The sequence below is a fragment of the Quercus robur genome, chromosome 5 (assembly GCF_932294415.1).
Source record: "Quercus robur chromosome 5, dhQueRobu3.1, whole genome shotgun sequence".
Taxonomy (NCBI): domain Eukaryota; kingdom Viridiplantae; phylum Streptophyta; class Magnoliopsida; order Fagales; family Fagaceae; genus Quercus; species Quercus robur.
Genome location: NC_065538.1, coordinates 17,622,354 through 17,648,171, shown reverse-complemented (window position 1 = coordinate 17,648,171; position 25,818 = coordinate 17,622,354). Strand labels below are relative to the sequence as shown.

Below are 25,818 nucleotides of genomic sequence, written 5' to 3'. Positions count from 1 at the left end.
GAAGTTGAGAGAATAAATAGGCGAGGAAAGAAAGAAGAAGAAGCTGGAGAAAAAAAGGCGTGAAGAAGAAAGAGAAAAGAAGAGAAAGAAAGAAAGACAAAAGGAAAACAAAGAAAGAGGATGAAGCTGGAGAAAAAAAGGCGTGAAGAAAAAATAGAAAAGAAAAAGACAGAAAAAGGAAAAAGCTAGAGAAAAAAAGGCGTAAAGAAATAAGAGAAAAAGAAAAAGGAAGAAAGAGAAAAGAGGAAAGAAGAGAAAAAAAATATTAAGAGAAAGAAAGAGGAAGATGCTGAAGAAAAAGAGGCTCTTTCTTTGGAGCTCACGATTTTTGAGTAATGAGTATAAACTGAGATATATGACTTATGAGTGATGATTTTTAGTGAGATATAGTGGATCCCATGCATGTGAAAAAGAGGACTCGTGTATTGATGCATGGCATATTTTTCCGAAGCACGGGAGGTCTATTTAAGAAAAAGAAAGAAAGTGAGATAGAAAATGAGTTCTAGAACCCCCGCTCTCTCCAGCGAAGAAGAAGACGCACTGCATCGAAGTACTAAAAAGATTAAAGAAGGGCACACCTCTTCATCACCTGAACCACCTTTTCAAAATCTCAGTTACAAAGCAAAGCTTGTAGGACAACTTCCTGGTGCCTATGAAAATGCTTTTAGCCTTGTTGATCAAATGCTTGAAGATGCCGAATCTGATGTTGAGGAAGAAAACATTGAGGAAGGAGCTGTAGCCTTATCTCTTTCAAAAGAGGACAAGATCTGCATTAGATCACAATGGTCAAATGCCCTCATTATAAAGACCTTTGGACGAACAGTGGGATATCATTACCTTTCTCAAAGAGTCAGAGAACTTTGGGCCCCTACTAGAAGGTTAGATTTGGTGGACCTTGGCCACGACTATTTTTTAGCTCGTTTTGAACTGCATGCGGATCTTGATCACGTGCTAAGAGATGGCCCATGGTTCATAGGACAACACTTCCTTGCCATTAAAGCCTGGGAGCCCGAGTTTAAAGCCTCCACAACCAACTTCTCCCAAGTGGCTATATGGATACGTCTTCCTGAGTTAGCCATTGAGTTTTATGATCCAGTTATCCTCAAAAAGATACGCTCCATGATTGGGCCAGTACTCAGGATTGATGGGCACATAGCTACGAATACCAGAGGACGCTTTGCTCGTCTTTGTGTCCAAGTTTGCTTGGATAAACCTCTTGTAAAAACTATCCTCATTGGTAAGTTTAGACAACCAGTTGTTTACGAGGGCATTCACTCTCTTTGCCTCTCATGTGGCCGGCTAGGCCATAAAAAAGAAAATTGTCCTCAAACTATTAGAGTGAACCCCAGACCCGCCAGCCAAGAGCAAGGTTATGAAGCTAGCCAAAGCACTGATGCTAGCCAAAGCACCAATGCTGGCTCCTCCTCAACTTCAACTCCGTCTGAACCAACTAATTTGGCCCACAAAGACCACCCCACGGTCGTCGAGACTGACCAGTATGGCCCATGGCTGCTGGTCTCGAGGAGAAAACCTTACCCCAAAAAAAAGCCTGCTGCCACAGGTATGTCCTTTCAGCCACCAACCCAGTCTGCATTCCAACTCCCTACACGGCAAAGTCCCATCAGTCATCCTATCCCTATTCCCACCAAAGTAACTGAAGCCGAACCAAGTGCCAATAAAGGCAAAAGAAAATTAGTTACACCAAATAGCCAAACTCCAAAACAAACTAATAAGCCAAAACCTAAAGCTAAGGGCCCACTCAAACCAACCAAAATGCCACCATCCAAATCTCTGAAACCAACCAAAATGCCATGGGCAATCTGGATCAAGAACAAATCTGTAGTACTGGGAGACACCATGATCAACAACATCCGTTGGGATCCTCTGATGATTTACGGATGGACGGACAAGGAACTCATGGAAGCTTGGAGCTTCATCTTCCCACTAACGGACAAGAGTATGAAGGACAGTTGCCTTCCATTAACAAACCCGGCCTGGTTCTACACTCCAAACCCATGGTGGCGGTTCACTCTGGAAAGGCCTCCACTTCTACCTCCAGGACAGATGAGCTCCAACACCTCAAAGACTCTCTTGGAGTCCGACCTCTCCGAAGCATCGCTCGACTTGATGGAGAGAGAGTTAGTCCCGCTGGAGATATGTCAGAGAAAGTTCCTAACTGGGGAATCCACCGGAATCCTGATTCAAGGCATTCACCCTCAGTTGAAGCTAATCCAAACTATCACAACAACAGCGAGCTTCACGCTCGGAACTCTGACCAAGCAAACTCAACTGAACTTATTGGAGCATGCCATCACCCTGATGACAGGAACCATTGTCCACAGGGAGAATCTTCGCCAGGTGGGATGGAAATGGATGACATCCAGGAGGGCATTTGCCCAAGAATGTGAGTCCTTTGAACCCCATTTATCTCCCAAAATGAATATTTTAGTTTGGAATTGCAGGGAGGCCATGAAACCCTTCTTTAGAAGTGCTATCCGTGATCTAACAAACCTCCATTCTCCTGGAATTATTGTTGTTACTGAGTCTCGCATTAGCGGCTCAAGAGCTGGGAACATCCTACGCTCCCTTCCCTATGATGGTATCCACACCACCAACCCCATTGGATATGCTGGGGGTATTTGGCTCCTTTGGCGCAAAGATATGGTGGATATGGAAGTCCTTGCTGCAACTGAACAGGAAATTCATGCTATTGTTAAGGTAACTAACTCTGACCTTTCTTGGCTCCTTTCCTCTATTTATGGTAGTCCTAGATTTATTGAGCGCACTGTCCTTTGGGAAAATTTATGTTCTGTCTCTCTGCTTCATAATCTGCCCTGGGCAATTGTTGGTGACTTCAACGATGTTTTGGATGACTCTGAAAAGCAAGGAGGGAATAGGGTTAATATGACTAGAGTAACTGCTTATAGGAATTGTATGAGCTTTTGTAATATGATCAACCTTGGTTTCTCTGGGCCTACCTTCACTTGGACTAATTGCAGAGATACAGGTGGGCTTATACAAACCAGAATTGACAGATGTTGGGCCAATCCTAGTTGGTCCCTTGCCTTTCCAGAAGCTAATGTGACCCACCTCCCTCGCATAAGTTCTGACCATTGCCATCTCCTCTTAAGCCTATCTAGGGCTTGTGCTAGTAGAGTGGAAAGGCCCTTCAGGTTTGAGAAGATGTGGCTCAGCCACCCTGGGTTTTACCTCATAGTTGAGAAGGCCTGGGATGGGTCTCCACCTTTAAACCATGCTATCTCCTCTTTTGTCAAAGCAGCCATCTTATGGAATAGAGAGGTTTTTGGGAACATTTTTTCTCGTAAGAAAAAGATCCTTGCACGGCTTAATGGTGCCCAAAAAGCCATTGCAACTAGACCGTCTGCCTTCCTTCTCTCCCTCGAGAAGGAACTCTCTTCTGAGTACACAGAGATTCTAAACCAGGAGGAAGAATTTTGGGCTCTTAAAGCCCATCTAAATTAGCAACTTCAGGGGGATAGGAACACCACCTTTTTCCATGCAAAAACTATCATTAGGAGGAAAGCCAACAGAATTGCTCGCCTAAAAAATCACCTCGGGGATTGGTTGGATTCTGAACAGCAAGTGATAAACCATATTCAAGATGGGTTTCAAGAGCTCTATAAATCACAACACCTATCTTCGATTGCCCACTCTGATTTTGATGTGGATTGGGCCACCACTCTTTCAGAAGGTGACTCAAGGATGCTATCTGCTAACGTCTCTCCTCTAGAAATCCGGAAAGCTTTATTCTCCCTAAAGCCCTTCAAAGCTCCTGGTGTGGATGGGCTCCATGCAGGGTTTTTCCACCACTTCTGGCCCACCCTTAGAAGCTCTGTCACTGAGGAAGTCCAAAATATCTTTGTAAAAAAAAATGCCAGCGTACCTCAATCAAACTCTTGTCGTTCTTATCCCAAAAAGAATAGGACCTGAGCTTTTAGGGCACTTTCGCCCAATCAGCCTCTGCATAACAGTTTATAAAATTGTTTCTAAGATCATTGTTAACAGGATCCGCCCCTTTATGAAGCAACTTGTTTCTCCTCTTCAAGCGGCTTTTATACCTGGAAGGAAAGGTCTAGATAACATGATAATTGCCCAGGAAATTCTGCATTCAATGTAAAAGAAAAAAGGACGTTTTGGGGTTATGGCCTTAAAAATTGATCTCGAGAAAGCCTTTGATAGGCTGGAATGGAGTTTTATCAAAGAAATTCTTATTCACTTCAACTTCCCTTCAGACCTTATAGCCATCATTATGGATTGTATCTCATCTTCTACTGTTTCCATTCTATTCAATGGTGGTAAGTTGGATTCCTTCTCCCCGTCCCGTGGGATTAGACAAGGAGACCCAATCTCTCCCTACATTTTCATTCTTTGTCTTGAGTATCTTGGCTTTCTCATTCATGAAAAGACATCTCTCAAGATCTGGAAACCTATCAAAGCCTCAAGGTCTGGTCCTGCCTTCTCCCATCTATTCTTCGCGGATGACCTTATCCTTTTTGGTCAAGCCTCTCTTCCTACCACTGAAGCAATTGAAGAGGTTCTCACTCGCTTTAGCCATCTTTCTGGCCAAAAAGTCAGCAATGAGAAATCCAGGATTCTTTTCTCAAAAAACACACCCGAGGCAACTAGGGATTGTATTTGCAACTCTCTTGGCTTCTTGGAGACTAGGAAGTTCGATAAATACTTGGGCTTTCCTCTCAAATTTTCTAGTAGGGGTAGCAAGGATTTTGATTTCATTATTCAAAATATCCAAAGCAAATTGGCTGGTTGGCAAGCTAATCTCCTATCTCTTGCTGGAAGACGCATTTTAATCCAATCCTCCTCTAGTGCAGTAGCTGACTATGTTATGCAAGGTGTTGTACTTCCTAATAGAGTTTGTCAAGAAATTAATCGAGCTAACCGTAACTTCCTTTGGGGATCTTCTTCTGAAAAGCGTAAGTTACATATGGTCAATTGGGATGTTGTCACTCGCCCTACTAACCATGGTGGCCTTGGCCTACACGCTGCTCGACCAAGGAATCTCTCCTTGCTCGCAAAGCTGAATTGGAACCTCTCCTTTGGAGAAATTTCGCCTTGGGCTAAAGTTTTAAAGGCCAAATACATGTCTAGGAGCTTTCCTTGGTCTTCTAAAGGATCATGCTCTCGAACATGGGCTGCTTGTAAGGCTGCAAAACCCCTTCTTGACAAAGGCCTAAGGAAAGTCATAACCACGGGCACCTCCACCTCCTTCTAGAATGACACTTGGTCTTCTCTTGGCAACCTAAGATCTGTCCTATCAGGTCCTCTTAACTACCAGGAAGAAAATAGTCTAGTTGCTCAGTTTGTTGATGATTATGGGAATTGGAAATGGGATAACCTCTCCTTCGTTCTACCTCAATCTCTATTAAGCATCATAAATGCTATCCCAGTAAATCTCTCCTCCTCTTGTGAGGACTTGACTGCCTGGGCTCCCTCTAAGGATGGTAATTTTTCTCTTAAATCAGCTTATAGTCTTGCTAAAGGGTTAAATGCTTTGAGCCCTCCTACTCTTGCTTCTAGCTGGATTTGGAATGTGAAAGCTCCCCAAAAACTTCTCATCTTCCTTTGGTTATGTTCTCACAATAGCATTCCAGTTAGAGAAGTGTTGGGTTCAAGGGGTTTTACCATTGATCAGTCATGCCCTATTTGCAACAACCACGTGGAATCTACTGACCACCTTCTTAGGGAATGCCAGGCCTCAGTTAGTTTTTGGAATCAGCTTGGTGTTCCTACAAAAGCTATTCAATCCTTTGCTCTCCCTCTTTTGGATTGGCTGCATTTCAATAGCACTTGCGGCTTCACCTCAAGACACCTCCACATTCCTTGGAAAACTCTCTTCATTTTTGGGCTATGGAACTTATGGCTAAACAGGAATTCTGTGGCTTTCCAAGGAAAGCAGCCCAACCCCACTATTGCCAAGATCTGTATTGCAAAATCTGCTGAATTTCACTTTCTCATCCAAGGAGCTAACGCACAAAAAAAAATTATTCAGCTCCCTGTCTCTTGGACCAAGCCGGACCTAGGATGGCATAAACTAAACACGGATGCATCTGTTCTGCTATCCTCTGACTGTGCAGGTGGGGGTGGGCTTATAAGGGACTCTTATGGCTCTTAGATTAGAGGTTTTTCTAGATTCATTGGTGCCTCAAACTGCCTTCTTGCTGAGCTTTGGGCCTTGCGGGATGGCATCACCATGGCCAAAAACCTCAATATTACCAAGCTTGTTATTAATGTTGATGCTGCTGAGATCATTTCCCTTTTCTCTAAGCCAAGTAGTGACAATCGGCTAACCCAGCCTATTGTGGATGATTGCAGGAACATGCTCCAAGTTTTCCAGGAATACCAAATGCAGCACTGCTTCAGGGAAACTAACAAAGTTGCTGACCTTCTTGCAAAACTTGGCTGTGGCCAATCTGAACCTTTTATTTCTTATGTAACACCTCCTTTTGTTGTTATGGAGGCTCTCTCTTTTGATTGTAATGCTGTTCCTTGTACCCGTTTAATTCGGGCTCCAACTGTTTTTGATTAATCTTATTAGCTCCGTATTTTACCAAAAAAAAAAGAAAAAGAAAGAAAGTGAAAAAGAAGAGCTACCGTGACTTTTGAGTGTGACAAGTCTTTCCACACATGTGAAAAAGAGGACTCGTATTAACACATGGAATATTTTTTAAGGGAGTCAATATTATATTGGAGATTGTATTGGTTTGATCAGCAATATGATATATTTCAGATACTAATTAATATCAGTGTATCATTTTGGGTTTACTGTTATTTTTTATATTTATAAATAAATAAATAAATAAATATTTGTATGTATGTGTGTGTATATATATATTATAATAAATATAAAAGTTTACTATAAAACATTTCCTCAATTTAGAACTAATTATTCATGGTTTTAGACTTTAATATTAATTAAAAGAAAAAAAAAATAGAATATAAAAAATAGAAAGTTTAAAAGTTACCATTGCATACTAAGAAAACAAATAATACTAATAAGTTAATGCAAATAAGTTACCATTTTATCCTAACAAAAATTCAAAAATTACAAAACTTAAAATAAAAAAAAATAAAAAATTCTTTACCGTTCGGTACGCCTGGCATCTACCGGTATTGTTCGAAATTGGTTGGTATGGCCGATATGCCCGGTATTTAAATCGGTACGAAACATTGATGTTTCGATACTAGTATACATATTGGTACGGTACATATGACCGATACCGATACAGTATTGACTATCTTGATATTTGTCGGGAGAACGAGATCTGAATAAGAAAAAGAAAGAAGAGGAAGAAGAGCTAGCGGTGACCCTTAAAAAAAAAAGGGCTAGCAGTGACTTTTGTGTGACAAGTCTTGTTTATCTCACTAGTGAGTATGCTCAAAAGAGATGACCTTGAAAGCTTATCAATGAAAAAGACAATTATGGAAACACTCCTTTGCATTTGGCCTCCAAGGAAAGGCATCCTAAGGTAGTGAGCATTTTAACATGGGACAAAAGAGTAAGCTTGTAGTCGTTGAATAATGTAGGCAAGACAGCTCTCGATGTTGCTGGGGACTATAGTATTATGGGGCTTCCCTCATTTCGAGAGGTATGTTAATGTGATCCTTATTCTTCATACAATTACAAATCATTTGACCCTTGATCTAAACCCATTTTCTAGTAGCAAATTTTGTTTTAAACACATTATACAATTATTACAGGGATTTTTCCTGTCCCAACTATTGTCTAGTGCTAGAATTAAACCAAACAACGTTTATTAAATAGAGTCTAAAATCACATTTAGGATCTATTTTGCTGAAATTAAAATTTTTTTGTTGAAAGTACTGTAGATGAATGTAAAAGTTAGCAAAAATAGTACAATAAGACCCATAAATAGTACCAAAAAGTGTAATAGAATTCATGAAAAATAGTAAAAATAAACTAAATTATAAAATAAGTTAACAAAAATAATTTTTGCAAAACGGACACTTAACCCCTATTTAAAAAAAAGAAAGAAAGTGAGAAGAAGAGCTAGCACTAACTTTTTAGTGTGACAAGTCTTGTTAATGGGTCTCACTAATTGTGTGTCTCATTTTTCACATGGGAGTATACTCCACACAAGTGAAAAAGAGGACTCGCATTTACGCATGGTATATTTTTCCAAACTACGGGAGGTCTATTTAAGAAAAAGAAAGAAAGAAAGGAACAAGAGCAAGCCGGGACTTTTGAGTGTAACAGGTCTTATTATTGGGTCTCACTAGTTGTGTTTTATTACTAAATTGTCATTTAACTCATTAATCAAGAATCAAAATGCACCATAAGATTTTTTCAATTCATACTACTCATTCTTTTTTTTTTTTTTTTGTTCTTTTTTTTTCTGTGGTTAAAACTCATTCTCAATATATATTTTAAGTAATAAAAGATGAGATTAAAGTAATGAAAATCAAACCAAACAAATGTTATATAGGTGGGGCTCACGATTTTTGAGTAATGAATAAAAACTGAGATAGGAGGGATGATTTCTAGTAAACCACACCCACTAATTGTCTCCTTTTTCACATGGAGTGGGCTCCACACAAGTGAAAAAGAGGACTCATGCATTGCTCCCGGAGGTCTATTTAGGCAGGGATTCTAGCGTGGAACCACCCTATTCAGTCGTATAGAAAACTGTAATTCACTAGCTAGAGCTTCTTTACTTCTGAAAATCATTAATGGCAAGTAAAATCTCCAGCACCCCCGATGAGATCCCACAGAGAAAGGTGCCAATGGACGATGTTACCATTGATGCTGGAATGAAGAAAGATCTCCCGGAGGTTAATGTAGCTAAAAAGCCATCGGTGATGCCAGTGCCCAAATTTTACCTTCCTCCGAAACCAATGGGGTACCTGGCACAAAACGGTAGGCGCGCTGGGTTGCAAATGTCCGATTCTTTTGATGATGATGATGAATTTGATGATGATTATTCCGATGATGATGAGTTCTTCACAGCTACAAACATGAATCCAGAATTGTTCAAGGCTTTAAAAGGTGGTAACATTGCTTTCATAGAAAAAGCACGAGATATGGAATCTTGTCACCTCTTCGACACAAGCCCCAAGTTAAATACAATCCTTCATGTTGCAGCAAGTTCGGGCCATGAGAAGGTTGTAAAAGTGATTCTCGAGACCAAAGGGTGCCAACAACTTGTCATGAGAAAGAACTCCGCTGGTGACCTTGCTCTGCATGTTGCTGCAAGTGCTGGGCATCTTCCTATAGTTAAACTTCTGCTTTCAGCATCATACCAGCATCTGGAGGAATCTCAATGTAGTTTCGAACCACTGAAGGAGCGAAACAAGAGAGGGAATACTCCACTGCACTTGGCCTTGATAAACAAGTACCAAGAGGTGACCTTCAAAACCAAGTACAATGAGGTGGCCAGATTCTTGGTTGAGACACAACCAGTGGTGACCTGTTCTTCGATAAATAAGGAAAACAAGTCTCCTCTATATATGGCGGCCGAAGCAGGAGATGTTGAACTTTTGGAGATCATGTTGAATAAATTCCCTTGCCTGCAAAATGTGGCTGGCAAATCGATTGTGCACCCTACCATTTCTTGTGCCTTTACTACAAAGAACATAGGTAATTTTCTTTCTTCACTAACACTACTTTTTTGTTTATTCTGTTTTTTTAGGATGAGAGATTCAAACCCAAATTTATTTTTAAGAATAGAGCCTAAAGGCTTTTAGCAAACAATATATGGTAAAACCTGCATGTTATATTTATGCTAAGTAGTTAAATGTAAATGTCATATTTGGTACCTTATTATTAACATAATTTATTTTCTTCACTAATACCAAAATTTCAATTCACTCAATTCAATTATATTCTTCTTATTATTTGTGTACCAGGTATCCTAGATACTGTTTTGAGAAAAATGCCACATCTCATCACGAATCAAGATATTACAGGGATGACTCCCCTTTCCCATGCGGCATCAATAGGATTCCTTGACGGGGTTCAGTGCTTATTAGAAAAAGCATCAGACTGCGGATATAAAACGGTCAGAACATTTTGCATGTAGCTGCTGTGAGTGGGAGAGCCAAAGCGGTAGCTTAGAGCACCCACAGTAGATGTGGGATATGTGCCAAATGCTAAATATTTGGCACATATCCCACACCAAATCAAGTTTGACCCCATTTATCAAATGTTGTAAATGTTATATTTTTTGCAACATGCTACAGTACAATCATAAATTTGCAACGGTACGGTAATATGTGGTATATGGGTTTATTAATTTTTTATTCCTCTTTCACTCACATATCACTTTCATCTTCTCCTTCGGCTATTCAGTATTCACTGCCTCCATCTCCATCTCCACTCTCCCATTCTCTTTCTTCTTCCCTCTTCCCTGTTGCTCTATTCTCTTCCCATTCATGAATATGAGCCACCATCAATTTCCTCTCTACCATCACTGATCTATATCCTTCACCGGTTTTTTTTCCCCTTTTGTTCGCTCTCTCCTCTTTGTTCTATCGGCGTGGGTCTGGTTGTGGGTCTGGGTTGTGGTTGGTTGTGATTTCCGATTGTGATCGGCGTGGGCATAGGTCTCTGGGTTGTGGGTCTCTCCTCTCTATTCTATATCCCGGTGAACTGACCGAGCCCTTTCGTCTCATCAGAGAGTAGGCTCTTTGAATCAATTCTTGGCACCGATTCGCTGTCCTCAGAGTCGCCGAAATCCTCTCTACCATCGCCGATTCGCTGTTCAATCTTGGTAATGTAAGCCCAATTTTTTTACTTCTCAATTTGAAAAACTGATGCATGCTTCTATTTTTGCTCTAGATTTGTTGGGCTTTTGTTTGAATGAATCTGAAAAAATTGTGGGTTTTGAATGATTTTGTGATTTGTTTGGTTATCCGTCTTTTTTGCCCTGTTTTTTTGTTTGTTTGTTTGCTTTATTTATAAATTGTTAGCTTTTTTTTTTTTTTTTTTGGGTTTCTGGATTTATGAAACGATGAACTCAATTTTATGGTACATAGTATTGTGATGGTATGGTACATATAAAAGTTGGGTCAGTGAAGGTTCTTCTCAGTCAAAATATGGACAACTAATATGAGACAATGAGAGTAGCTATATATTACAGTTCTAGGGTGCTTGAATGATTGGAGTGTATGTGTGCGTGTGTGATCCATGTTTCTTTTTTAAGCTTCTTGTGAGTTCAAAAGTTCCTTGATTGGTGTTGAAAAGTAAACACAATGGAGAAAATCAAGTTTTTGGCCATTTTAAAGATACCTAAACTTGAATTCGAAGAGTCTTCTACTTCTTTACTTGCATATTTCAATAAATCTTCCTGTTTGAGCCACATCTTTTGGCCTAGGCCTCTTCCTTTTAAGAATGGGGAATCTGTTTTGGCCCCCTTTTTAGCATCATTGAAAGATTCTTTATCAAATATCTCTCAAATCAGATTTCTACTGCATTTTATTTCTTTTTATTTTTATTTTTTGTATTTTATGTAAATCTTGATTTTGAAGCTGGAGGCCTTTCCAATCATTAGAAAGATGCAACTATAATAGCATAATTTATCTTGAAGTGCATTAACATTTCTCATGGTGGCAGAAACCCACTTGTTTGGCCAGAAAATATTTGAGCGAGATTTATTGGAATTTGATCTAGGCTGAGCCCCTTAAAAGCTTTCAGGCCTAGAGCTAAGGTTGGGCTCAACTAAGGTCATCATATATTTAGCCACACTAGAAGCAAAACAATGCATCTTTGATTTTTGTATGTATTTTTGTATGTATTTGGGCTCAACCAAGAGGAGGTTTGTTTGAGCTTGCGAGTTGTCCAAACTATTTTGGGAAGGATTATCCCAAGGGAAGAAAAGCTGTAATTCCCTTCTTGTATTGACACAAAAACTTTTCTTGTTTTGTTTTGGTTTTTGGGGATTCGGATGTGTAATTGCAATTAGTACTTTATAAACAAAGATTTGGATTTAGCTATTGATATTGATATGGCAATGATGAATTGCTTATCTTTTGATGTTTTACAATGATATTGATATTGATATTCGGATGATATTGATATTTGGATGTGCCTTCTTCTCTCTTTTTTTTTTTTTTTTTTTTTTTTTTTTTTTTTTTTTTTTTAAGGTGACAGGTTCTAAGGTTTTTTTTTTTTTTTTTTTTTGAAGTCCCTAGGTTTTGAGTTTTTTTTTTTTTTTTTTGAAGGTGACAGGTTCTAAGTTTTTTTATTTTTTTAAAAAATGTTTAAGAAAATATCATTTTTTTTTTTTTTTTTAAATATGACCGTTGAATTAAGGGGATTGTTTGAAAATGTTACCGTTAGAATAAGAAAATTTGAAAATATGATTGTTTAGGAGAAAATTTGAAAATATGACTGTTTAGGAACAAATATTACCGTTAGGAATAAATAATAAAGAAAGAATAAAATAAGAATTAAAAAATAATATTTAAATGAAGTGGTAAAAATATAGAACATCTGATAAATGGGATATTGTAAAATGATGTGGTAAAATAATAAAGTAGGCTTTTGATGTGGTAAAATGGCATAATTTTTACAACATCTGCTACGGATGCTCTTATATGCTCAAAAGAGATAACCTTGAAATGCTTATCAATGAAAAAGACAATTATGGAAACACTCATTTGCATTTGGCCTCCAAGGAAAGGCATCCTAAGGTAGTGAGTATTTTAACATGGGACAAAAGAGTAAGCTTGAAGTCGTTAAATAATTTAGGCAAGACAGCTCTCGACGTTGCTGGTGACTATAGTACTGCAGAGTTTCCCTCATTTCGAGAGGTATGTGATCCTTATTCTTTATACAATTGCAAATCATGTGACCCTTGATCTAAACCTCTTTTCTAGTAGCAAATTTTTTTAGACACATTATACAATTATTACAGGGATTTTTCCTGTCCCAACTATTGTCTAGTGCTAGAATTAAACCAAACAACGTTCATTAATGTCTTTCTCTTTTTCATGTTTTTTTTAATTGTGTGTGTCACATGGTGGTGCCATGCTAGGACCGAGAGGGGCCACGGCCCCCAAAAAGTTTTTGAAAAAAAAATTAGAAAACATACTGATATATGAATTATGAGAATTATTTTAAAAATTTTCAAGGAATATATCTGCTTAACAAAAAAAAAAAAAAAATCCCCACCCCCAATCAAATATATTTTCTATATATATATATAAAAAAATGGTATCTAAAATCATATTTAGAGTCTGTTTGAAATCCGTTTATTTTGTTAAATTGAGTTCTACTCTACTATTTTAACTATCCTTTACTTTTATCTACAATACTTTCAAAAATAAGTTTTTAATTTTAACAAAATAAACTGTATTCAAATAAACCCTTCACCTTCATTTATACTACGTTACAATCTTTTTTTTATTTTTAGAAGAAGCTATGTTATAGTCTGATTAGCGATAAATTGATAGAAGTATATATCACTAGATTAAAATAATTGGATCTTCACAACCTTGTGATAAATTAATAATTATTTTAACAATTATCTCAACAAATAAAAGAAACAATCATTTTCTAATTTTTCCTCCATCCTTATAAAACTTCTATTAAAAGAAACAATCATTTTCTAATTTTTTCTCCTCCATCCTTATAAAACTTCTATGTCTTACTTTGGACTATCTGCAGAAGTAGGCTACGAGCAGCAATCATTGTAACTCTACTTTTTATCCTAAAAAAATTACAATATCACGTTACTGCAAACTATTCTACCTAGTTCTTGCAAAAGATCTGCATCTCTTGCAAAAGATCTGCATCTCTGTATCTCTCTCTCTTTCTCTCAAACTCTAAACTCACTGTGTTAAGGTTAAGTTTGATTTGCTCTTTTTTTTTCTTTTTTTTTTTTCCCTTCTCTTTTCTCTTTAGCTGTTAATGATGCAGACAACTGGTCTGCATTGCTCCAATTTCCAAGATACCGTGCACCACGTGTATGGTTAAAATTAAGTTTTCACTTTTCATCAACGAAAGTAGTGGCCAGCTATGACTTTATTTTCTTCTTTATTTCTTATTAAAATAATAAATAATTTTTTACTGAGAAAAAAAAATATTATATTATACTACATAACATTATAATGTATATATAAAAAACTAATATTATTAAACTATAATACATCATATAATATAGAAAAATAATAGTATAGCGTTATTTTTTGGCTAAGCAAATAATTGATCGTTATTTTAAAAAAAAATGTAATTGATTATTTGATTAGATTTTTTCATATATATTAAGATTTGAATAATTATTTGTTGACTTTCTAACAAATCTTTAATCTATTAGTATATTTTATGAATTAATGATTTTTTTATCTTAATAATTATATTTAATGAGTTATATAATTTAATTTAAAAACTAGATTTATGGAAAGTTAAAAACTATTAATTCTTTTTTTAAGAAGAAAAACTATTAACTCATTGTTCTAAAGAAAAGAAGAGAATAATCTAAAAGCAATATACCTTTAGGTTATAATATTGAAACTTCAACTTCTAATGAGCCTTTCCAAATCTCCAAGGATTGAACTCAAAAAAATTATTTTGAATCGATAAATGGTGAGTGTACTTTAACTTGTGTATTAAATATATTTACAATATTGTTTTAGACTATTGTACATAATAGGGATGTACTTAAAATATGTACTGAAAAATAAAATCTCATTTTTATCTAGCCCTTAAAAGTCAAATTCCTAACTCCGCCATCGATCACATAAACATTTGGTATTGGAGAAAATATCATACGACACCGTCAAATACATACAATTGCCCCTCAAATTTGTGAGACCTATATGCTGTCCCACATATCATATATGCTGTTGTTCTCGTAAATAATCCTTTCTAGTATTTACAATCTGGACTACATTATACTTGAGAGAGAGAGAGAGTGAGAGAGAGAGAGAGAAGTGCTATTCATTCCTATTCATTCCAAGAAATGAACAGTATGATCATAACAAAAAGTTTCTTTTTGTTCACCATGTAGCAATTGACATGGCAAGCCTTGAGATATGCCGGCGCCCCACGAGCTCCTCGAAGCACTACGAGCAAGAACATGCAAATTATGATGCCTCCTTTGAAGCTACACAACGAAGACAAATACAAGGACAGAGTTGGCACTCTCTTGTTGGTTGCAACCCTCGTGGCTACTGTAACCTTTGCAGCGGCTTTCACCGTGCCCGGTGGTTACAACGGCTCTGGAGGTGTGACAACTTTTCTAGAAAAGCAGATGTTCCAAGTGTTCGTAATTTGCAACTCCATAGCTATGTATAGTGCCATTGCTGTTGTTGTCACTCTCATCTGGGCACAACTCGGTGATCTTAACTTGGTTATTGCTGCCTTTAAGTTCGCTGTGCCAATTTTTGGGTTAGCTCTAACAATGGTCTCCGTAGCATTCATGGTAGGTAATTATCTAGTATTAAGAAACCTCAACTGGCTTGCCTATCTAGTTTTAATCATTGGCTCATTCGTCCACCTTACTCTCTTGTTACTATTTTCTCCACTTTGTTTTCCCTGTTCCTTACACCATCGTTTTCTTCGCTACATCCTTTACTACCCATTTTGCCTTTTGATAAAAGTTACTAGGAGTGACACTGATGATAGGAAAGAAGAATAATCTCCTTTACGTATGTTATATGTAGTTTGCCATTGTGTATGCCTTTGGCAATGCATTCCAAAAAGGGGGAGTTGGTGTTTTATGGGGGTTGAAGGTTTTAGGGGTAGAACTTCTATGTTGTTGTTGTTGTTTTTTGTTTTTTTGTCAGTCTTGATACGCTATGCTTTCATTTGTTTTGAGCTGTGTTGTAACTCTATATTTGGTATCAGACTTATTATGTTATGTTCACTTGCTTTACTGCTTAAATGATTCTATCTTTATATTATTGCATTGTGATACAATTATCATCTCCAATCACCCTTTGAAATTTCATGGTTGCCTTTGCTTCTTGCCTATTATGATTGCACAAATTTATTATCCCACCTACATCCATATTAAGGCACATAGCAAACAAAAGCAAACATACAAACACATAATCTTCCATGTAGTTGTTTAATTTCCTTAAACAAATGCCAAGTTAATGTTAGAGTCTCAAATTCAATTAGTAAACACTATGATATACACCTATTCCAAAATTAAACATGCCACCTGTGGGGCCCAATAATTTATGGGTCAGGCCCACTTGCTCATGGAGAGTCCACAGGCCCAAGCCGAAAAAAAGTTGTGGCCCAAAGCTTAAAAAATATAAGGCCAAAGATGGCCCAAAGACGCAGCCGAGGACGGTTTAGTCCTCGGCCGACCCAAAGCTCCCTTAAAGAAGAGGGGTAAAAAAGAGGTAAAGAAAAATTGGTAAGAAGATCTAAAATATCTTAGGTAAGTTACCCTTATTACCCTCCCCAGATAAGACTCTGTACCTAACAGAACCAGATTCTTAGGCTTTATCAAACCATACCCAACAATTCTGGGATTAGACTGACGGGACAAATAGCAGTCCTAAAAAAGTTGACCCTACACGTGGACGAGGGACAGCGAACGTAGGCTAGTATAAAAGAGAAGATAAACTAATCAGAAAGGGATCCCCATTTTCACTTCCTGGAAAAAACTCCAGGGATGAGAATGCCCGGACAATATATGTACACCACCACGAAAAACCCACCGCCGGGTAACCGGAGAAAGACATTAGTGCTCCTCGGACATGATCCGAGGAGTCCAATCCCTCAAGTTACAAAGCTGTAGGACTTGGATATCCAAGCTGAAACCTTTTCTTATTTGAGTTTCCCTAAAGTCCGGTTTGGACCAACGCCCCGTGACCAAACGCTAGCCTTTCAAGCCCACTCTCTACAAATCTTATTGTGAGGGATCCTTCACGTGCGAGCCCAACGTCATTGTTGGGCCGTTTGATAATCGTGTCCCTACAATTGACGCCGTCTGTGGGAAGGCTTGCGCGTTGGCACGGGTGGCGCATGAGTCAACTCTCTAGCAAGCAGGGATTCGCGAGTTTTTCCCATCTCTGGTGACCTGCAGTCGTCGCTCCGATATAAACTGGTGCCAGGGCTTACATCCTGTAGTGCCAACGGCACGGGCAGCTCTAGGGGCTTCCGACCTCAAGTCAGCTCTCCCAGTCATGGCCAAGGGGCTGACCTGCGAAAAAAGCAAATAAGTACTCAAAAAAGTTTTGGACAGAACCAAGGCCTTGCATGGTCCTCGGACTCAAGCCTATGGGGAAACCAAGTACTCAAAAAGTTTTGGACAGAACCAAGGCCTTGCATGGTCCTCGGACTCAAGCCTATGGGGAAACCAAGTACTCAAAAAAGTTTTGGACAGAACCAAGGCCTTGCATGGTCCTCGGACTCAAGCCTATGGGGAAACCAAGTACTCAAAAAAGTTTTGGACAGAACCAAGGCCTTGCATGGTCCTCGGACTCAAGCCTATGGGGAAACCAAGTACTCAAAAAGTTTTGGACAGAACCAAGGCCTTGCATGGTCCTCGGACTCAAGCCTATGGGGAAACCAAGTACTCAAAAAAGTTTTGGACAGAACCAAGGCCTTGCATGGTCCTCAGACTCAAGCCTATGGGGAAACCAAGTACTCAAAAAAGTTTTGGACAGAACCAAGGCCTTGTATGGTCCTCGGACTCAAGCCTATGGGGAAACCCAGTACTCAAAAAGTTTTGGACAGAAACAAGGCCTTGCATGGTCCTCGGACTCAAGCCTATGGGGAAACCAAGTACTCAAAAAAATGTAAGTCGCTAGAAGCACAATCAGAGTTCCCTACTTCTCAGTCAGCTGCTCGGATGGATTATTTAGAGATTATCAGTCTTGGACGGTATTCACGCGCTTATCACAGAATATTCAACTGTTACCCCGGTTAGTTTCCTAAGTTTGATTTACTATGAATTATCGATATAATGCCTGGTAGTATTGGTAAATTAGAGTTAGTTAGATTATGTTTCAAGGTATCTTGCTCTAAATATTCTTGAAGAAACACACACATGGAGCACACCCATTCACAAAGTAGTGTTGCCAAAAGATCAGTACTCAAAACATGTAAATAAATTTCTATTTTTACTAAAACAAAAAAATAGTACAGCGTACAATGAAAAGCTGGAATCAGCTTATGTCAGAGCTCACTACATAATTGAGTAGGAAGATACAAGAAAAAATATATAAAACAAAGCCGAGGAAGTGGATCAGAGGAGAGGTTGGCTACTGCTCCAAGACCTTGTTCTTCCTCAATGCTTTTACGTGCCCATAACTCAGGCAGCAAAAGAAACCCAACTTGAGCCTCACACCGCTGAAGGAAAGGTGCAGGGAGCTAGAAGTTGAGGGGCTTTCTCTAAATATTTGCCTGCCACAAGGCAGAGGCGCTGATGGCGGAGAATCTTTCTTCTGACACACCAAAATTCTGGCATGAACAGAACCTGCTTCGGATTTTGACTAAAAGAAGGAGGGACACCCTTTCCCCTCAATCGAAATGGAGTATTCTCTTGAACTTATGCTTCCTGTGCCCATACCTCACTATTTTGAGTCTCAGGAGGACACAGCGCCTCCGTGGCGGAAAGAGTTCTTTTTCCTCAACCCTCGCCTCAGACATGATATACTAAGGGAGGAAACTGAAGGACTTGTGCGAAGGTAAAACACCTTTCTCTCCTATTTATTTAAAAGGTAAGGTGGTGGCATTTAATTCTCGCAACGTCCCAAGGAACGCTACAGACAAAATGACTCTGGCTCAACTTCCAACGTCAACTGCAACCACAAGATTAAAGAAGCCTCGTAAAGGCGCACCTCGAACATTGGGACGTCAGAGAGTACCGCGTGGCCAAAGGCTGTAGAGATACCTCTTAATTCGTGGGCTTAATGACTTCGCGGCCCAGGCCCGCTCTGCATGAGGGCCCAGGGACCGTGGCCCACGCCGAGAAATAGCCGTTGCCGAGGACAACCCCTGCTCGGCGCCTCGTGAAATACCTGAAGAAAGGGAGAATCTGAACTCAAAAAGTTTTGGACAGAACCTAGGACTTGCATGGTCCTCGGACTCAAGCCTATGAGGAAACCAAGTACTGAGAAAAACATAAGTTTTGGACAGAACCTAGGACTTGCATGGTCCTCGGACTCAAGCCTATGGGGAAACCAAATACACAAAAGAAAAAGCATAAGTTTTGGACAGAACCTAGGACTTGCATGGTCCTCGGACTCAAGCCTATGGGGAAACCAAGTACTGAGAAAAACATAAGTTTTGAACAGAACCTAGGACTTGCATGGTCCTCGGACTCAAGCCTATGGGGAAACCAAATACACAAAAGAAAAAGCATAAGTTTTGGACAGAACCTAGGACTTGCATGGTCCTCGCACTCAAGCCTATGGGGAAACCAAGTACTGAGAAAAACATAAGTTTTGGACAGAACCTAGGACTTGCATGGTCCTCGGACTCAAGCCTATGGGGAAACCAAATACACAAAAGAAAAAGTATAAGTTTTGGATAGAACCTAGGACTTGCATGGTCCTCGGACTCAAGCCTATGGGGAAACCAAGTATACAAAAGAAAAAATATAAGTTTTGGACAGAACCTAGGACTTGCATGGTCCTCGGACTCAAGCCTATGGGGAAACCAAGTACACAGAAGAGAAAACGTAAGTTTTGGACAGAACCTAGGACTTGCATGGTCCTCGGACTCAAGCCTATGGGGAAACCAAGTACACAAAAGAAAAAACATAAGTTTTGGACAGAACCTAGGACTTGCATGGTCCTCGAACTCAAGCCTATGGGGAAACCAAGTACACAAAAGAGAGAACGTAAGTTTTGGACAGAACCTAGGACTTGCATGGTCCTCGGACTCAAGCCTATGGGGAAACCAAGTACACAAAAGAAAAAACATAAGTTTTGGACAGAACCTAAGACTTGCATGGTCCTCGGACTCAAGCCTATGGGGAAACCAAGTACACAAAAGAAAAAACATAAGTTTTGGACAGAACCTAGGACTTGCATGGTCCTCGGACTCAAGCCTATGGGGAAACCAAGTACTCGGATGGGGAAGGTTCTCGGCTCAAATACTGTAAAAGGTTAAGGCCAGTGTGTTAAGAAGATGGCGAAACGACCCAATGTTCATTAGCTTAAGGAAACTGTTCATTTGGCGGGTGACATGTCCTCGGATAGTTACTTCCTATACCGTATCGAGCACTTAGTCCTCATCTCGGCTAATTTTAAAGTGAGTTTCATCCCTCACTGGTCGGCATTGCTATGTTGAATAATTTTATTAAAGTTATGATGACATCTTTTCATTAGCAAATATTTTAGCCTTAGTTGTCATTGATTCAAATGCTATATTATTGTGCCGAGCAGCGCTTGTAAACTTGTAAAAACATAAAAACAGAACATGCGAAGTAAAGTAACAGCAACTTTTATTAATATGAAAAATTATTACAACGTACAAAAAGGGGCTTAAACAAGCCTATACAAAAGATGAACTGCCGAAGCAACTATAACATCCGCAATACAGATAAGTAAACAGTCAGGTGTCTTTTAAACTCGTCTTCAAAGTCTCTCCAATCTCTGGCTCAGTACTGCTCATATCGGGAGAGGGGCCTTCTTTAGAAAAAGATGAAGGAGAAGGAAGAAGAATTTGAAGGACAAGGAAGAAGAATTTGAAGGAGAAGGAAGAAGAGGATGGAGGAGATGAATGAGGAAGATGGAGGAGATGAGTAAGAAGGAGGAGAAGAAGAGGGAAAAGGTGAGAAGGAAGAAAGAGAGGCAAAGGGCGGCGCCAGTGAACGAAGAGAGGAAGAAGCAGGGGCATTTAGTCCCTGCCCCAGTCCTGACTCCTAACCCACTGGGGCCATGTTAGATATACTCATGAGAGAGCGGATGGTGGTGATACTGGATGTTTTTGACTCAGTCACACCGAAAGTGAGATGTGACGAGTCCCTGCTTCGGATTTTGGCTAAAAGGAAGGGGAGACAAATCTTGAGTCTCCACCATCCTTGTCCTGACCGAGCCATCTCGAGCTTTATTAGGACATGGTGTTTTTGGGAATGAAATGGTTTACTCATGGCTGACTACTGTGGTGAACGTATTGTCGGATAAGGTATAACCAGAGAGAAGAAGTGGACTCTGGGAGGAATCTGAGGGACTCAGGTATGAGAAAATCAGTCTTTGTCTTCTCTCTTTATATAGGGGACGAGGAAAAGGGTACATAATGCTTTCAGATCTCTAGGGAAATCTGCAAATAAGATATACATCCGTTTCGTTTCCCCACGCTATCCATAACCGTTAGATCTGGGAGGTCTCGTAAAGGGAAGATATTAAAGACGCGCTTCGGATAACCAAACGGCATAAGGGCATCGTGCGCAAATTAAGGGGAACATCTCGTAGACCGGTACATTCCCTGAGCAGGTGAAGAGTCGCCCGCGTCAGTCAAGGGCTGAAATAAATGAGCCATAATAAAGGCTCGGTATTACCAAAACCCACCTTTCCAACCAAGATGTTGGACAGCAGGGTTTTGAGGGGCTATTGTGGGGCCCAATAATTTATGGGCCAGGCCCACTTGCTCATGGAGAGTCCACAGGCCCAAGCCGAAAAAAAGTTATGGCCCAAAGGTTAAAAAATATAAGGCCAAAGATGGCCCAGAGACGCAGCCGAGGACGGTTTAGTCCTCGGCCGACCCAAAGCTCCCTTAAAGAAGAGGGGTAAAAAAGAGGTAAAGAAAAATTGGTAAGAAGATCTAAAATATCTTAGGTAAGTTACCCTTATTACCCTCCCCAGATAAGACTCTGTACCTAACAGAACCAGATTCTTAGGCTTTATCAAACCATACCCAACAATTCTGGGATTAGACTGACGGGACAAATAGCAGTCCTAAAAAAGTTGACCCTACACGTGGACGAGGGACAGCGAACGTAGGCTAGTATAAAAGAGAAGATAAACTAATCAGAAAGGGATCCCCATTTTCACTTCCTGGAAAAAACTCCAGGGATGAGAATGCCCGGACAATATATGTACACCACCACGAAAAACCCACCGTCGGGTAACCGGAGAAAGACATTAGTGCTCCTCGGACATGATCCGAGGAGTCCAATCCCTCAAGTTACAAAGCTGTAGGACTTGGATATCCAGGCTGAAGCCTTTTCTTATCTGAGTTTCCCTAAAGTCCGGTTTGGACCAACGCCCCGTGACCAAACGCTAGCCTTTCAAGCCCACTCTCTACAAATCTTATTGTGAGGGATCCTTCACGTGCGAGCCCAACGTCATTGTTGGGCCGTTTGAGAATCGTGTCCCTACACCACCAATTCTACCAATACATGTAACTCTGCATAACTCATGTTTGTGTCCATAACTCACAACTTTCCTGGCCCTAAAACCCATCCCAACAATTTTTTTAAAACAATCACCGCCCAGAAAAATTTTCTATTATTAACAAAATTTTTTCCATAATTTCTATCTAAAAGAAGCTTCCACCATTACCATGTATTAGTGTGTAACTCCGTGCATATGCACGGATACATTTAAAAATAATTACAATTACATATATATAATTTATAATCTAATTACATCTAGACTCTTCTATTTTTGTATTCAATAATTTACTTGCCACAAAAATTAAAATATTAGATGGAACGCATGCATAAAATTGAATTCCAATTAAAATTCAATTTAGAATCTAATTGAATTTAAACTCTTTAATTTTTGCACCTAATAATTCACTTGAAACACAAATTTAAAAATTAGATGAGATACTTGCCACAAAATTAGACTCTAGTTTAGAATTTAACTGGATTTTCTCTTAGTTTTAGCTATTAATATATATATATATATATATATATATATATATGACTTATAAACTTGAATTGTTTTTAGTTATATAAAAAAAAAAGCTCATATATATAAAACCATTCAAAAATTATAATTTTTATGGTTTACTTATATTGGACTCTTCATTTTTTACACTAAATTAACTAATTTGACACAAAAATTTAAAAACTTAGATTAGATGGGACACATGGCACAAAATTAAACTTTAATTGAAATCCAATTTTTACATTGAATTAACTCACTCGGCACAAAATTTTAAAAATTTAGATTAGATGGGACACATGGCGTAAAATTAGACTCTAATTTAATTCAAATTTGAAATCTAATTGAATTTTCTCTCAGTTTTACCTATTATTATATACTAGCCGCGAACCTGCGCATTGCGCATGATAATTGTTTTATGGTGGTTTTATTAAAATTTTTTATACAATTTAAACTAATTTAATAAAGGGTAATGTATTTTGTAATTATATTTTTATTTATTATAAGAATAATCATAAATGTAATATAAGAACAATCATAAATCATAAATTTAATAATTTTTGTCGTACTAAAATGAAAAAAATAAAACAATTTTTTTCAGAAATTCAAAAGGCAAGTTAATGAAAATATTTATTTTTTAATAAAAGTTATTTATAACATTTTGTGAATCATTAATGTGGGGGCCGGCCCAGAAATGATGGGCTATTACGAACTCAGGCCCGTCCGAGGAGCTTACTATCCGAGGAAGGGCCTCGTATGCAGCATTACCAATCCCAGCAGCTCCAAGGAAACCCGTCCGAGAAGCAATTCGTCCTCGGACATCATGAAGCCAGACGAGAAACTCTGCTCAGCCATTTCAGCTCACCTTCCCCAACATATAAAACGAATTAAATTCAAAATATCTCACGGAAGGCTACCACCACATTAATTGCGCCCCAACCATCCTCTTGGCCGCATTAATGAGGAAAAGACCCCTGAACAGTACCGCCTTGGCCTCTGCAACTCACAAAGAGTCTGATGAGGGCGTCTGATGGGACAGGTGCTTGAGTGGATGCTTGGATGGCTAACAGGTGTAAGGCTGGGATGAAAAGAGGAAGAATATATAATGTAAATGAAGTCCCTCAAAGAGGGGACGGGAGAACTGTAAGAAAAGGAAGAAGAAAAGAAATAAAAGGAGACTTGAGGAATCCTTCTTGGCGTTCTTATTTTTCTTTCTGCAAGCAGTACACTACATGCATTAGACCTGCTAGTTTCATTGAGGCCAAGCTCTTTAACCCATTCTCTACAAGTATTTATTGTGGGTTGTGCTTTGGGCCAAGGCCTGATCAACAGAAGTTGGGCCGGGAAAATCGTGCAACCACAATTGGCGCCGTCTGTGGGAAAGAGCTAGGGCATCAGCTAGTGCAACGGTCGAGCATGGAAGAAATAGATCCACACCAGGAGGATCCTCACCAAGCTAACTCCCAACGAACACAACCCGCCGAGTCCCAGAGGCAAAATAACCCAACCAACCAGGGCGGCAGGGGGAATCGTGAAGGGAGTGCGCATACCACCCGGACGAGTCAAAGTCACACAGAGATAGGAAGTCACGTGTCTCAGAGGCGAAATAGTCACCAGGCCATGCAGCGAGAGATAGACAACCTAAAAAGGAAGCTACGACGTGTACAGCGAAGACGATCTCCCTCTGACTCAGGCGAGTCTTCTAAGGAGGAGGACATGAGTTACAGACGAAGGTCAAGGACCCCCCCAAGCGAGACCTTTTCTTACGTAAAGGAACCACGCCCAGTACGGAAGTATGAGATCCCATCCAGCAGAGGTTCGGGGAGCGACGCCATGAAGAAGGCGTTGGATCAGGTTTCAAGATCACCCTTCATGAATAGAATCGAAGGGGCTAAGCTGCCAAGACGCTTTAACCAACCGGTGTTCGTCATCTATACCGGCAGAACGGACCCGGTAGAGCACGTGAGTCAATTCAACCAAAAAATGGCGATATATTCACAAAACGAAGCCCTAATGTGCAAGATCTTCCCGTCCAGCTTGGGATCGATGGCAATGAGGTGGTTCAACAGCCTGAGGACAAACTCCGTAGGCTCCTACAAGCAGCTCACTCAAGCTTTTTGCTCCCGCTTTATTACAAATACCAGAGTCCCTCGACCGCTCAGTTCGCTGCTGTCCCTGTCCATGCATGAAGGTGAAACTCTGAAAGCATACTCGGATAGGTATTGGGAAGTGTATAACGATTTAGACGACGACCATGATAACGTTGCTATCAGCACGTTCAAAAGCGGCCTCCCTACCTGGCATGGCTTGAGGAAATCCCTCACCGGAAAACCAGTTACTGACGTCCAACAGTTAATGGATAGGATCGACAAGTACAAAAGGGTGGAGGAGGATCAGCTGCAAGGGAAGGGGAAGGAGAAGGTTGTCCCCTTTAAAGGAAATGATTTCAGGACGGAACGTCACAATCCTGGTCAGCCGAGGAGAGATTTTCCGCGACAGGCTGGGCAGAGCAACCCGCAAACAGTGAATGCCGTATTCAGAGAGCCGGTGCAACAGGTACTGGAAAAAGTAAGGGATGAACCCTATTTCAGATGGCCGGGAAAGATGGCTGGAAACCCTGCCAACCGTAATCAGAACCTGTATTGCCAATATCATCAGGACCACGGGCATACTACTGAGGACTGCAGGAGTCTGTGGAATCACCTGGACCAATTGGTCCGAGAAGGAAAGCTACGTCACCTGCTGCACCCATCGAGCGGCCATCCTGGCCCAGCGACACAAGAACCTCGAAGAGACGTGTCTTTAAGACCCCCCACCGGGACGATACATGTCATCCTCGCTGCACCAGGAAGAACCGGGCCACCCATCCCCAGGGTATTAGCCGTGGACTGCCTTCCCTCCGAGGGCAGGCAAAGGGATCCCAAAAGGATAAAAAAGGGAAGCTCTTTGATACTGGGATTCTCGGATGAGGATAAGGAAGGAACAATTCAGCCTCACGATGACGCCTTGGTGGTCACCTTG

At 39.8% G+C, this 25,818-nt stretch overlaps 3 protein-coding genes across 3 annotated transcripts; all 3 read left to right on the top strand.

The window, feature by feature from the left end:
* Positions 1 to 495: 495 nt before the first annotated feature.
* Positions 496 to 1,654, top strand: LOC126727921 (uncharacterized). Its single transcript, XM_050433818.1, has 2 exons — positions 496 to 1,561; positions 1,626 to 1,654. Exons 1-2 carry the CDS (start codon positions 496 to 498, stop codon positions 1,652 to 1,654), a joined length of 1,095 nt encoding a protein of 364 aa, XP_050289775.1.
* Positions 1,655 to 1,778: 124 nt separating this feature from the next.
* LOC126725314 (uncharacterized) lies at positions 1,779 to 6,540 on the top strand. Its single transcript, XM_050429924.1, has 2 exons — positions 1,779 to 2,718; positions 6,352 to 6,540. The coding sequence occupies exons 1-2, from the start codon at positions 1,807 to 1,809 to the stop codon at positions 6,406 to 6,408; spliced, it is 969 nt and encodes a 322-aa protein (XP_050285881.1). The 5' UTR covers positions 1,779 to 1,806; the 3' UTR covers positions 6,409 to 6,540.
* A 2,012-nt stretch (positions 6,541 to 8,552) lies between these two features.
* Positions 8,553 to 15,881, top strand: LOC126727920 (protein ACCELERATED CELL DEATH 6-like). The gene is made up of 4 exons (XM_050433817.1): positions 8,553 to 9,634; positions 9,904 to 10,055; positions 12,589 to 12,807; positions 15,006 to 15,881. Exons 1-4 carry the CDS (start codon positions 8,728 to 8,730, stop codon positions 15,633 to 15,635), a joined length of 1,908 nt encoding a protein of 635 aa, XP_050289774.1. The 5' UTR covers positions 8,553 to 8,727; the 3' UTR covers positions 15,636 to 15,881.
* The last annotated feature ends 9,937 nt before the right edge of the window (positions 15,882 to 25,818 follow it).

Bases quoted from the DNA above. Each gene is read 5' to 3' on its own strand.
- LOC126727920 (XM_050433817.1), top strand. From the start codon at position 8,728: ATGGCAAGTAAAATCTCCAGCACCCCCGATGAGATCCCACAGAGAAAG. The intron at 9,635-9,903 runs GTAATTTTCTTT...TTTGTGTACCAG, and splicing joins CTTTACTACAAAGAACATAG to GTATCCTAGATACTGTTTTG. The intron at 12,808-15,005 runs GTATGTGATCCT...TTCACCATGTAG, and splicing joins AGTTTCCCTCATTTCGAGAG to CAATTGACATGGCAAGCCTT.
- LOC126727921 (XM_050433818.1), top strand. From the start codon at position 496: ATGAGTTCTAGAACCCCCGCTCTCTCCAGCGAAGAAGAAGACGCACTG. The intron at 1,562-1,625 runs GTATGTCCTTTC...AAGTCCCATCAG, and splicing joins AAAAAAGCCTGCTGCCACAG to TCATCCTATCCCTATTCCCA.
- LOC126725314 (XM_050429924.1), top strand. From the start codon at position 1,807: ATGCCATGGGCAATCTGGATCAAGAACAAATCTGTAGTACTGGGAGAC. The intron at 2,719-6,351 runs GTAACTAACTCT...GGATGATTGCAG, and splicing joins AAATTCATGCTATTGTTAAG to GAACATGCTCCAAGTTTTCC.